Source organism: Musa acuminata, chromosome BXJ3-8 (genome assembly GCF_036884655.1).
Source record: "Musa acuminata AAA Group cultivar baxijiao chromosome BXJ3-8, Cavendish_Baxijiao_AAA, whole genome shotgun sequence".
NCBI classification, from domain to species: Eukaryota; Viridiplantae; Streptophyta; class Magnoliopsida; order Zingiberales; family Musaceae; genus Musa; species Musa acuminata.
The window spans coordinates 7,337,890-7,350,344 of NC_088356.1; the positions used below are offsets into that span (position 1 = coordinate 7,337,890).

General features: G+C 42.0%; 2 protein-coding genes across 3 annotated transcripts; both read left to right on the plus strand.

Annotated features, from left to right (window-relative positions):
* Positions 1–910, plus strand: LOC103993354 (uncharacterized). Its single transcript, XM_009413384.3, has 2 exons — positions 1–98; positions 191–910. Exons 1-2 carry the CDS (start codon positions 12–14, stop codon positions 617–619), a joined length of 516 nt encoding a protein of 171 aa, XP_009411659.2. The 5' UTR covers positions 1–11; the 3' UTR covers positions 620–910.
* An 8,631-nt stretch (positions 911–9,541) lies between these two features.
* On the plus strand, positions 9,542–12,003 carry LOC135582824 (probable protein phosphatase 2C 73). 2 transcript variants are annotated; one of them, XM_065164374.1, is made up of 6 exons: positions 9,542–9,636; positions 9,746–10,107; positions 10,262–10,552; positions 10,931–11,048; positions 11,139–11,362; positions 11,487–12,003. In XM_065164374.1, exons 2-6 carry the CDS (start codon positions 9,865–9,867, stop codon positions 11,661–11,663), a joined length of 1,053 nt encoding a protein of 350 aa, XP_065020446.1. In that variant the 5' UTR covers positions 9,542–9,636; positions 9,746–9,864; the 3' UTR covers positions 11,664–12,003. The 2 variants fall into 2 exon arrangements, with proteins under 2 accessions (XP_065020446.1, XP_065020445.1); XM_065164373.1 differs by having other exon boundaries at positions 9,605–10,107.
* The last annotated feature ends 452 nt before the right edge of the window (positions 12,004–12,455 follow it).

Genomic DNA, 12,455 nt, shown 5'->3' on the forward strand with positions numbered 1-12,455 from the left:
GCAGCAAAAAGATGAACAGATCTCCCATTTTTCGTATGACGCCGGAGGCCAACCACTACAGCGACTACGGATTCGACCCCCAAATCGATTACTTCCAGGTATTCTCTTTTCTTCAGTAAGTGCTGCATCGATCTTTCTCTCTCTCTCTCTATTGTGATTTTGATGCGTATGTTTTTTGCTTGCGGAGTAGGTGCTGGAGGAGGCGCGGCGAAACTCGAAGCGCGGCGACCAGCGTCCGCTCGGCTGCCTGCACTGCAAGCTCCAGAAGTTTATTTTCAAGGACGACGTCAAGTCCAAGAATCACCGCCGCGGGTGGTGGAAATCCGCCCTCGTCTTCTGGAGGCGCCCGCGCCCCAAGGTCGGGTCCGACTCCTACGAGCAGCGCCGCGCGGCGCGGCGTCCCTACACCCACAGGGCTGCCGTATCGGGGCCTCTCTACACGACCGAGATCGGCGGTTTTGGGCGCCGCACCTGCCGCCCGATCTCTGGTCGACTGACGGCGGCAGAGTTCGGCGCAGAGGCGGCGGGGCTGGCGTATCTCAGACTTAGGGAGCTCAACCCAGTCGGCGACCGTCCGACGGCCCTCTCCCCAGCGGCACCCATATACATCGTCACATGAACCGCGCGCCGCCATCTCCCCTGTTTAGGTTTTGTGGGGGCTCTGTTTTTGCGAGTCTTCCGGTGCCACACCTCTCAGCAAAAGTACGCTTTCTGGCATCTAATCGGAACGGCGAAGGCTTCTACCGGCAAAAAGTACGTTTCCTTTTCGTTGGTTTGTTTCCATAAACCACTTTGCTTATTCCTGTCTTTCGATCATACCCTACGAAAACTTCACATGCTTTGATTTGGCTTCGGAACGGAACCACCAGCGAGCGTTGAGCCACCGTCGTCGATGTTTTTACATAGACATATCAGGGTATAAAATTAAGGATATTTTACCTAAAAAACCTTTTATAATTGGTTTTTACTTTCATAAATGATTTTATACTGACTGAGCTCGACTACGATCAATGCAAGATTCAATTACCAACTTAGATTAAGTCATTGGAAGCTAAGAAAACCTCTCACTGCAATTGTCTGTGGGAATTTTCCGAAGTAATTTAATCCCATCGTTACATGAATTCAAGACAAATACATTATATTCTTCGGTCATTCAATTCAAATCCTATTCCGAAATCGTTGATAAGACGTGTCGTAATACCGATATGGCATGCATCAATAACATTTGGGGAGCAATGACACAGAGAAATATAAATGGGCAACCCGCCAAAGGAAATAAATGCGTCGGTGCCAACCTTAGTCGAACATCATCACGTCACTGTGAGAGCATTGATTCAATTCAGTACACCGTCCTCTCTATAACACCGAACCGCAAGTTTTGAACACACAATTCTCCATCAAGAATGACATGACCAACAGAGACCTGCATGTCTCCATTACACACACTGCATCGAAGACTTCAAATGTCATGAGCAGTCGTTCTGCACAACTTTTGCGGTTAAACTCTTCGAATTGTTCAGTCCGAAGTCCTCACTTCAAATATGATGAACTCTCATAATTATTTATTTTAAACTTTTTATTCTTATATAAATAGATATAATCTTCTAATGACCCAGGGTTAATACGTAAAATTAAATTATTGAGAGATAATATATTTTTTTTAATTAAGTTATTGAGAGATTATATATTTTTATTATTTTTATTATTATTTTTAATTTATTGCTCGTAGTAATCATATGAAAGATAAAAAGAGAAGATAAGTCTAATTCTTTTTTAGATTGATATCGTTATAACTTTTGGATGGAACAATGATTATGATTTAATTTTGATATATTTGATCTATTATTATTTAATTTTAATTTATAATATTAAATTTCTTTCACATAATAGTAACATATTATGATTTTTATACTTACATAATCTCCACAAACAATCTTTTATTTTTAAGTCTTGTTAATCTTTTTAACTTCACATGTGGAAGAAACAAATAAGAACCAAAAAGCAGGATTTATTACTGTTTAATTTACGCTAAGAAGGATTCAGTGTGTCTTTGTTGTCTTTGTTGAAACATAAGGTTAGTGTAAGTAAGATGTTTTGTCCATCATTTAATGTAATGAATAAAAATGAGTCTTTTAAAAGAATTCATTGCTCTATCGAATTTACACAAATTCCCTTAGACCTTCTTGATAATAGAGAGATTTCTTCTAATAACAAAAGATTTCCTTGCATAGCAGATAAGATTTCCTCACGAGAAAATCTCTCAGATTAGTTGAAGAAGTATCTCTTTCACCATGTATAAATAGACTTCATGTGATAGTAATTGAAATATGTTTTTCTCTTTACTTTTACAATTTCATTCTTCATTCTCTCATTTTATTATAGTATCGCAGTGAGAAAAGCAAAGCTTCGCCCCTGCCTTCGGCTAGCGACCAACGTCGATGCAGTTACATTCCAAGAGGTTCCGCGGCCAATCCTCATTTTTCTCATCGCGATAGTCTTCGCTGATCTGCCATCAATTTATGGACTCGAGGAGAACGAAGGGGATGCCCATGCCCTCAATAGTCTACACGTCGGGACTCAGCGGTCGAGTCGACACGCTTTCCTTCGCGTATACGTACAGCCGCGCCACGCACAGCACCGCGTGGATCGCCACTGCGTGTATGAACTTAAGCCACCGCAGTCACCCACCTCTTACCTCCCACCTTCCACCATCGCTAGCACCCCTTCATTGAACCTCTGCTCCATACCTACTCTGCTTCCGCACGCTGGACCATCAAGCAACCCTCTTTGTGGACCTGGTCGCAAGAACTCTCTCGTCGGGCACCATCGACCAGCTCCTGGCTCTCTCCCTCTGGTGACTTCACCTTCGGATTCTACCCCACTGACTCCTAAAGCCGTCGTCTGGTTCACCAACCGCTGTCCTCGACGAGCAGCATTTGGAAACAAAGTGCCCAGATTCAAGTAATTTGCTATCTTTCCACGCTGCAACTGATTAGCGACGACCACCTCTCCCTCAAGGACGAGGGTGGAAATAAAGTGCTTCTGGCGTGGGCCCTACCAACACCTTCGCCACCGTTATCCTCGACTCTAGCAACATCATCCTCGCTGCTTCCGGTGGTATCCTGTGGCTGTGTTTTGATCTTCCTACGGACATGCTCCTGCCGGGTCACGTCTTAGTCTTAGAGAAGACCTTGTTTGGGTGCAGGCCTACCATCCTTTTCTGCTGTTACCGAACAATCTTTGCAGTTCTCTCCCGCTGACTCTGATAAGTGATTGAGGCAGCCACTACATCCTGCTCTGCTACATCACTGCCCAGATTCCTAATTGTTGATATGCTGCACAAAGATCTACAGTTGTCTTGCACAAAGCTAATCTCCTCCTTCAAAGACCTCATTTGCCAACAATCTACCTCAGGTGACACTGATCTGCACCACCACTTCTACTTCCCTGATCATTGTCGTTGCTGCAAACTTTTACCTACTCCGACATATTGATACATATCTTCCATATGTTATCATTATCTACCTCTGATGCTCCAGTTATTGTTCCCGCAAGGAACCATAGTACTTTCCCACATACAAGCATTATTTCCATCAATGCAACAACCATCATCCCCTTTAAATTATCCAAAAGTGATAACTACGCATTCTGGCATGCTCAATTCTCTAATCTCCTGTTTGGCTATGATCTTCTAGGCTATGTCGATGGCTCTCTTCGTTGTCTACCATCGATACTCAACATATCAGGCGCACTCAATCTAGTACCAAATCCGGACCACAAACTATGGTTATGCCAGGATCATCTCATCCTTCAAGCAATTCAAGCCTCGGTTGTTAAATCCCTCGCCCCACTCATTTCTTCATGTGACACTACTATCGAAGCTTGGTGTAAGTTGCAAACCACCATAGCCAATCGTTTTTGTATTCGCATGCTTAGTCTCCTATCCAGTCTCATGAAGATAAAACAAGAGAGAAGTACTATTGCTGATTATCTACACAATATAAAGATTATCATCGATAACTTGGCCTTGATGAAAAAGTTACGGTCCATATTCTCAACGACCTAGGAGATGAGTCAACAAAGGTTTGACCAAGATGCCTTATGAACCTATGAGCTTCAACTAAACCATCCCTCCTCTTCATCAACATTCCAATCATAACTCAATACCAACAAGTACTTGGCTCTCACCCGTTTAGATATCTCATTTATAATCAATAAATTATCTTAATACATGCACTAGCCTTTTGATGTGCATTGGTTTGCGGTTAAACGAATTTTACGGTATCTTAAAGGGGCCTTTAATCATGGTTTATTTCTCCACAAAACCACTCTACTTCATCTCCATGCCTTTGCTGATGCTGATTGGGTGGGAAACTTTGATGATAGAACCTCCACGTCAGGATATGTTATCTTTCTTATTTCTAATCCAATTAGTTGGAGTTCTAACAAGCAAAAGATAGTGGTCCGGTCTACAATTGAAGTTGAATATCGTGCTATTGCTACCATTGAACTCAATTAGATCACAAATCTCCTCAAGGAATTCAAAGTCAGCTCTACCTATACTCCTATAATATATTGTGACAATGTTGGAGCTACCTACTTATGTGTCAATCCAGTGTTCCACTCACACATGAAACACATTACCATCGACTTTCACTTCGTGCCAGATCAAGTTGTAAGACATCAACTTCATGTCTCTTATGTCCATACGGCTGATCAATTAGCATACTCACTCACGAAGCTAGCTCGTAAATTATTTTTGTTGCATCAGTTCAAGATCGGTATCCTTGACATGAGCTCGATCTTGCGTGGGTATGATAATAGAGAGATTTCTTCTGATAATAGATGAGATTTCCTTAACTACACGAGGAAATCTCTTTGCTTAGTTGAAGAAATATTTTCTTTCACCATATATAAATAGACTTCATGTGATATTAATTGGAATGTGATTTTCTCTTTACCTTTAAAATTTCATTTTTCATTCTCTCATTTTATCACTTCTTAACATATATATATATATATATATATATATTTATTTATATGAGTAAGACTTCCATAATTCGCCTTAGAAAGGTTACCAGAAGAGGCATTATGCCATCGTTCCCACACAAGGGAGAAGGGAGGTGGCAACATATCAAAGAATGCATCCAAAACTATCTAAAACAAGGGAGGAGATGACTGAATGGGCTTAGCTCGTTGATTCTTGCTATTCTTTGCATTTCTTGATTCGGTAAACTTTAGTATTTTGGTCAACTCGGACTCGTAAATAGAAACAAATCCAGCTGACGATTCACGTTTGAAATCTACGACTCTAGTAATAGCGACAAGTGCGATAGTCAAACGGAAGTCAATTTTGTCGCAAAGTGTAAGGAAAGATAAATTTTGATTTAGGAGTCTGTTTATGAAATGACTCATTTATTTTGTATTTTTCCATCCACTCTTGACAACGTCTCAGTGTTATTTGATTCCAATTCTTAAGTTTAAAAAAATTAAAATCATTGGTTTCGAAACCGATAATTCTAATTCTGATTCGATGATCTCATAAATTTAAGCTATTTTTTAGTATTTAAAAAGAAATTTATAATTTTTATATTTTAAAATTTTAATTAAAAATAATAAAAAGTTAATTTTAAAAAATTGTAACTGTCAATTTCAAAATTAAAATCATCAATTTTGAAATCATGATCAAATCTACTTTTGACTTCGACTTCGACGCATGGGGTATATCTTTCATACATCATGAGGGTTCCATGATGACATATTTTTATGGCACATCAACATCAAACTAAGATATAATTGAAATTTCATCTCAGTGGTTCACCGATGACCGACAGCATAAAGCATTTAGCCTTCAAGATTTGGGAGATCAAGATCATTATCATGGAGAGTCATTGCTGATGATAGATTGTGAACCTTTTGGATTTAACAGATCGGGAATTAAGTTGTGAAAATTAGGGTGAGATCAAGAATCTAATCTCCCACTTTTTAGGTTGACATTTTTAGTCATCTCTTATCCTACCTTTTTAGGTTGACCTCAAAGGGACAAAATAAGTTTATCCAAATCTAATAATTTCCCTTATGCTTGAATTGTATAAGATGAACACTCACTTAGGGTTCGTTCTCTCGATCCTTCACCATGAAAAATGCTCGTACAACGTTGTACGTTACTGCCTTCGCTGTGTGGACCAAATCTAAGGAATAATCACAGTGAATCTAATGAATCGTGACGTGACTCCAATGGCAAAATCCACAGGTCGGCAACAACCAAATCTATGGCTCAACCAACATCTGCCACAACCTTAATGCTGAATTCATGTCACACGAACACGGCTCAACTTAAGGCGATGTTCGCAGTCATTATCGACCATCGTCCCAATCCCAATCCCCGTCCTTCGATGCTGAATTCATGTCCCCTCTTTACCTTTGTTGTTAATTAGGTCACATGGCACGCAGACAGAGACCGGCTTAAACTGCTCGACGGCAGCAACATGTTTTCTGGGATTCCTCTTCAGAGAGCTTCGACAAAGTTACGTCTGCAGAGCATCCCATCTGCCTTTAGGGTGCAAGTGAGGTGAGATCCACGTCGTCCTTCGTCGGTGGTGCTCGGCTCATGTGGCCGTGCTGTCCTTGGAACGTTCAGACGCTGCAGTCTTGGACCTTTCCGTGGCCTCTAATGCCTTGTCTTCTTCCCAAGAATCCGACGTGCTTTCCTCCCTTCGCTGCTGCTTTTGAGATCATATGTCACTGTTAGGTATGTGAGTGGGGATGGATGCGGTGGAAGCCCACTTGGCTTATTAGCTTTTCAGATGGCCGGATTCATCATGCACGGGTTGAGGCGATGGTGCCCCACTAGACTAGCGTTCAAGTAGGAGATAGGTAAAGTCACCGAGTCATCTTCCTCGGCCATATTGCTCTGCGCGTGCTCTCATCCACCACGATGCCGCTGCTTGAACGCACGAAAGGAATCGAGTACGTGAAAGAACAACGAGAGGCAAGCCTAACTTCTTTGTTACGTCAAAGTTCGTCGTGAATCCGAAATAATCCGATCCGATGTGGTCTGAACTCGTATGCGTAAAAAATTCTAATTAAAATTAGAGTCTCGAATATTTGATCATCGATCTACGTAAAGATTTAGAACTAAAAAAATGAGAATTTTGAATAAGCAATAACCGAAAGTCGAGTTAAGAGGGTCTCGATTATTTGATCATCGATTTGTTGAAAGACCTAAAATAAAAAATAAAAATTTTGAATAAACAATAACTGATCATAGTTACTATAGTATGCTAATTTTTTATAATGGAGTATTCATTTGATACTTCATATTTGGTTCATGTCATTTTCTAATCGAAGCCATATTCTTTTTATATTGATTGTTGCCACTTGTCGAACTATGTTTGGGTGAATATTTTAACTTTGAATATTGATGAGTGAGAACTAATCTATAGCACGAATCATGTCTCACACTTCCTCGTTGAAGTGAAGATCATCATCAAGTATATTTTTATCGTCGTTCCTTAGACACTATAATTTGAGGCCCTAATCATTTTGATTAAGAAAATATCCTTCAAATTATTTTTAATCTTGATAATATTTTATTGTCATGATTTATGGTCACACGATAGATTCGAACAGATAGGACGATGAATATTACTCGTATCGCTCACTAAAAGGAGCCCTTCAACTAAATTATACTACGAGAAATCAGTCTTCAACAATTAAACTTTGGATTTATCTAATAACACATCTTTTCCAAATCATTCCAATCATCTCCGTTCACGTCTCTATCGACCGTATTGACTAAATTAAGCCTGATTGCGGAATATAGAACCAATAAGTCTCGAGTCACGAGTCAAATTTGGAAGATGTGCTTCTCAATTAGACGAAGCTTCATATCAAATCGTACGGAAAAAGTTGAAAGTTGGCATTTCTTTGTAGCAAGAGAAACGTGCTTTTCTATCTCTAGTGAACTTGTATTTGATCGACTCCATGATAATGACATGGAAGCACCCAAGTAAAGGAGCTTTGGATGGAATTAAGATCGGTTGGCCATTAAGAAGGCCTGCAAGATCTGTAAATATATGGAATGATGAACATGATTCGGCCACTAAGGTCGCATGGCCAACGTTCTTCACTTGATGCATGCTATACCTATGAAAATGATGGTATGTATCATCACAGTTCAACTTTTGGTGGATGAGGTATTGTATATGTTATCTAGTTTTGGATAGAGATGGATTCTCTATTGTTATATATGTATCATAACTTCTCCGTAGAGGAAAACAATTATGCAGGTTGACATGCCCATTCTTGCATGTTGTCAGCTCCTATCGCTTTCCTGCTCATATTATATGTAGGCATAAAAAGAAATATTAAGCTTATTTTGTGATGTGGAAAAAATACAGATGATATTTGAATAAGTCTGATTCGGTTCCGATTCGTATATATAAAAAGTTTGATGTGGTCGGCAAAGTGGCTTGAATGCACGGTCGGGAGTTAAGGTGAACTCAAGTGCGTATTCCGTGAGTAACCGAAGACTAAGGTTCAATAGAATTTCTGGTGTGATCCCTCCGATACTCAAACTAGTAGTTAACAAGGGTGGAGTAATTTTAGTGAATAGCTATCGACCTAAATTTTCGGGGTGAGTTGGGTTGATCGATACCGATATTTTTTTTTGGGTATTATGTTGTAAAAACATCATCTTGCCAACCTGCTCAATAGATGCTTTAGCGAGAGAATTCTCTATCCTTGACTGGAAGCATAGCTAACATGATCGAAGGCACTCTTTACGATAACAAATATAATTGAAACAATCCAAAGTGCTCTCTTCGATAATAATACATTCTTCATGAACATAAATATTTATGATAAATTCTTAAGGTAAGTCGAATTAATCTAGATGTCATCTATATTTTCACATCTCTGTCTTGATGAACATGGAGGAGGGCACGTAACTCTCGCTCCTGTCGTCAGCAACTGCACCATTAGATATGTATCGATTGCATTCTCTAATTAATTGGGTGGTGGGACATACAACCAATAAAGGCAAGCATAGATTATACCTAATTAGTGATGCTAACCTTCCAAATTAATGATACGTTCACAGCCAAAACAAGTGGTTTGGAGTTAATTAGCTATTAATTACACCTTGCTGGGACCCAAATGAGCTAATCATCCAACAAAAGCATTAACCCTCACAGCTCAAGTAAAATACATCTCTCATCCAAATACCTCCCCAAATTTGCAGTATTGCCACGCTCGAAGACGAGGAGGTCAAACGCAGCGACCGCCACCAATGATGGCGTGACACTGTTTGCGTGGGTCCCGCTTGGCCCTGCGCCGTGTATTATTGGCCACACATCACCTGATACGTCTTGCCACCATGCCATCAACGAGTAACACGTGGCACGATACGTCATTCCGGAAATACCCTCCGTTCTTCTCGCCTTTTCTCCACCCTCACGGGGTCAGAACGGTAATTAACCGTCGGTAGATCCGGTCACCTTCACGCGCGAAACACGTTACGGGATTTGGAGTAATGCAAATGGTTTTCACAGAAGTGGCATCACTCGCGGTAGCTATAAGAGGGGCGAGACATAGAGGAAGAGGACCGATTCCAACAGGCGGCGACGTTACCAGGTGAGAAGCTCTCACAAGGCAGCCATGGCTTCCTGCAGCCTTTTCCAGCGTAACCAAATCCGAACTTTGCCAAAGCTTTAACCTTTTTCTTCAAGCGTTTTGGTTGCAGTACCTTGGTTTTTCCTTCATCCAAAAGCTCCAACTTTGCCTTGGAAAAAAGTTCCCTATAAAAGAAGGGGAGTCGGGTTTGTGTAGCTCGATCTCGATCAGATTGTGAGCCGAGGACCGATGCGGCAGATCTCGTCCTTGTTCAATGGGCTCGCGAAGTCGCTGTATGCAGGGAAGAGGAAGGTCACGGGGGCGGAGGAAGGCAGGGAGGCGGCGGATGAGCTGAGAAGCGAGGCCAAGAAGAACGACATGATACTGCGGTCGTCCGGCTCCATCAGGAGCGCCGGGTCGAAGAGCTTGGTGTCGGTGTTCTCGCAGAGAGGGGAAAAGGGGGTGAATCAGGACTGCTCCATCGTTTGGGAGGTAAGCCGTTCCTTGGATCGCGTTGCATGGGTATCCGTGCCCTCTCGGTCTAGTTTCTTGCTTGTAGCTGTTGCCAGTGGTTGTCTATCTTCTACTTCTCCATCCCTGCTTTATCCATCGTTCTCTTTAAGACAAGCAATGGATTGGCTGACAGGAATTTGGATGCCAAGAAGACATGATGTTTTGTGGAGTGTTCGACGGTCACGGACCATGGGGGCACTATGTGGCAAAGAAGGTCTTGAAGTCGCTCCCTTCGTCTCTGCTCTGCAACTGGCAGGAATCGCTTGCTCTGGCTTCTCTGGTGGCTGATAAAAAGCTTTGCAATTTCGATCTGTGGAAGCAAGCGTATCTTAGAGCCTGCGGCGTCGTCGATAAGGAGCTCGAGCACGATCGAAGTCTGGATTCCTTCCACAGTGGCACCACTGCTCTCACCATCGTCAAACAGGTAATCACCAATTACTCTGAGCTCTGTCACTCGAAAGAAGCCACCTCCGTCTGTTTCCTTTTCTTGAGTTGGTCACTCGTGAGGCATCTGATGCTGATTGCCAGAGGATCGACGCCGATACACCATTTCTCGATGGATTGGAATCTGAGTGGAGATTTTTTCCGGGCATTGTTCGTTTGATTTTAGCTGTCCCATGTTTGCTATATTTTGTGATGACTACTATGACTTCACCTCTTTCCCAAACCGAGAAATGATGGATTTACTGATGACAGCATGAGCTGCAGCACATCAACCATTTCCTTTTCCAGATATACTAATGAGCCTGCAGCTATCTTTCTCGGCACTGCATGAAGCTTCTGTCTGTTGATTTCTTCTCAGGGTGAACTCATGGTGATAGCAAACGTTGGTGATTCGCGTGCTGTGTTGGCGACAACCTCGGACGACGGAAGCTTGGTTCCCATCCAGCTTACGATCGATTTCAAGCCAAACTTACCTCGTAAGTTGGAGAAAGATTACGTAACATGCGATCTGAACTCTGAACATAATGTTCTCTGTAGGGTGTTAATGTCGACTCTGTTGATCTCAGAGGAAGCCGAGCGCATAACCGAGAGCAAAGGCCGTGTGTTGTGTCTGCGAGATGAACCCGGCGTGCACAGGGTGTGGCTGCCGGATGAGGATGCGCCAGGATTGGCGATGTCGAGAGCATTTGGAGATTACTGCATCAAAGATTATGGCCTTATTTCTGTGCCTGAGGTGACTCAAAGGAGCATCACCAGCAGAGATCAATTCGTGGTGCTCGCCACTGACGGGGTAAGTGCCATCGGCTCTGTTGGATCATCAAGTCATTGATTTTGGCATTTGAGTGCCCTTAAATCTCTAGAACTAAGCAATTTACATGTTTGGTTGTGACATTAACTTGCACCGAATGGATTAGGTTTGGGATGTCATCTCCAACCAAGAAGCTGTGGACATCGTGTCATCGACCAAGGACAGGCGAAAGGCAGCCAAAAGGCTAGTGGAGCGTGCCGTTTGTGCATGGAAACGTAAGAGGAGAGGGATTGCAGCCGATGACTGCTCTGCCATATGCATGTTTCTACAGTCCACATTGTAGTCGGCAATCCACCAGCCGAGCAAAGCACGAGGAGATCAATAATCCATGCGTCGACTTCTGTTTCCTTGGTTCACATGTTGGCTCTCTCCTCTTGGGCTCTCTTTTCTTCTCGGAAAACATGCTTCGATGACTACCATTTCTCCTGTCCTTTTTACCTAATGAAAGCTCGAGTGCTGTCATCTGCAATCTGCAGCAGGAATCTAATCGTCCGGGGTATGATGACAAGGTACTTGAGCTGTCAGCATACATGACAAATTTGATTCCTCCGTGTTAAAACCTCAAGTTTCATGTATGATTTTTTTTTGGAGGAAGGAGATACACCATTCATCATAGAATTTAACTTGAGTTGGTCTCTAAACAACTTTACCGAGGAACAGCCCCTTATAAAGCATTTAGGTATCTCCGCACGCAACCTTCTCAATACTAACTCGAGCTTTCCGCAATGGAAATTTCATACACGAGAATAGAGTTCCGTCGTTCTACACCGTTTATTTATGTGTCATTTTCCAAAACTGTTCAAATTCAAAGAAATTTTAGCTTCAGCTGTTGGCTAAAATGTCTGGTGTCATGCGTCGCCAGGCTTGACCAAACTCACCTCTAGTTGTTGTTGGGACCATGTGAGAAATGTCTATTGCATAACAGGTGGCCGGCTGTCTGTGTATAGTTGTGACCAAACCATAAGTTCTTCCTTTTTCTCTTTTTGTTTCTGTTTTCTCGAAGGGAATCGAATCACTTCATTACACTGCTAGGAATATGCGGAAACAGTTTCATAAAATTGTCGAGTATTATTTG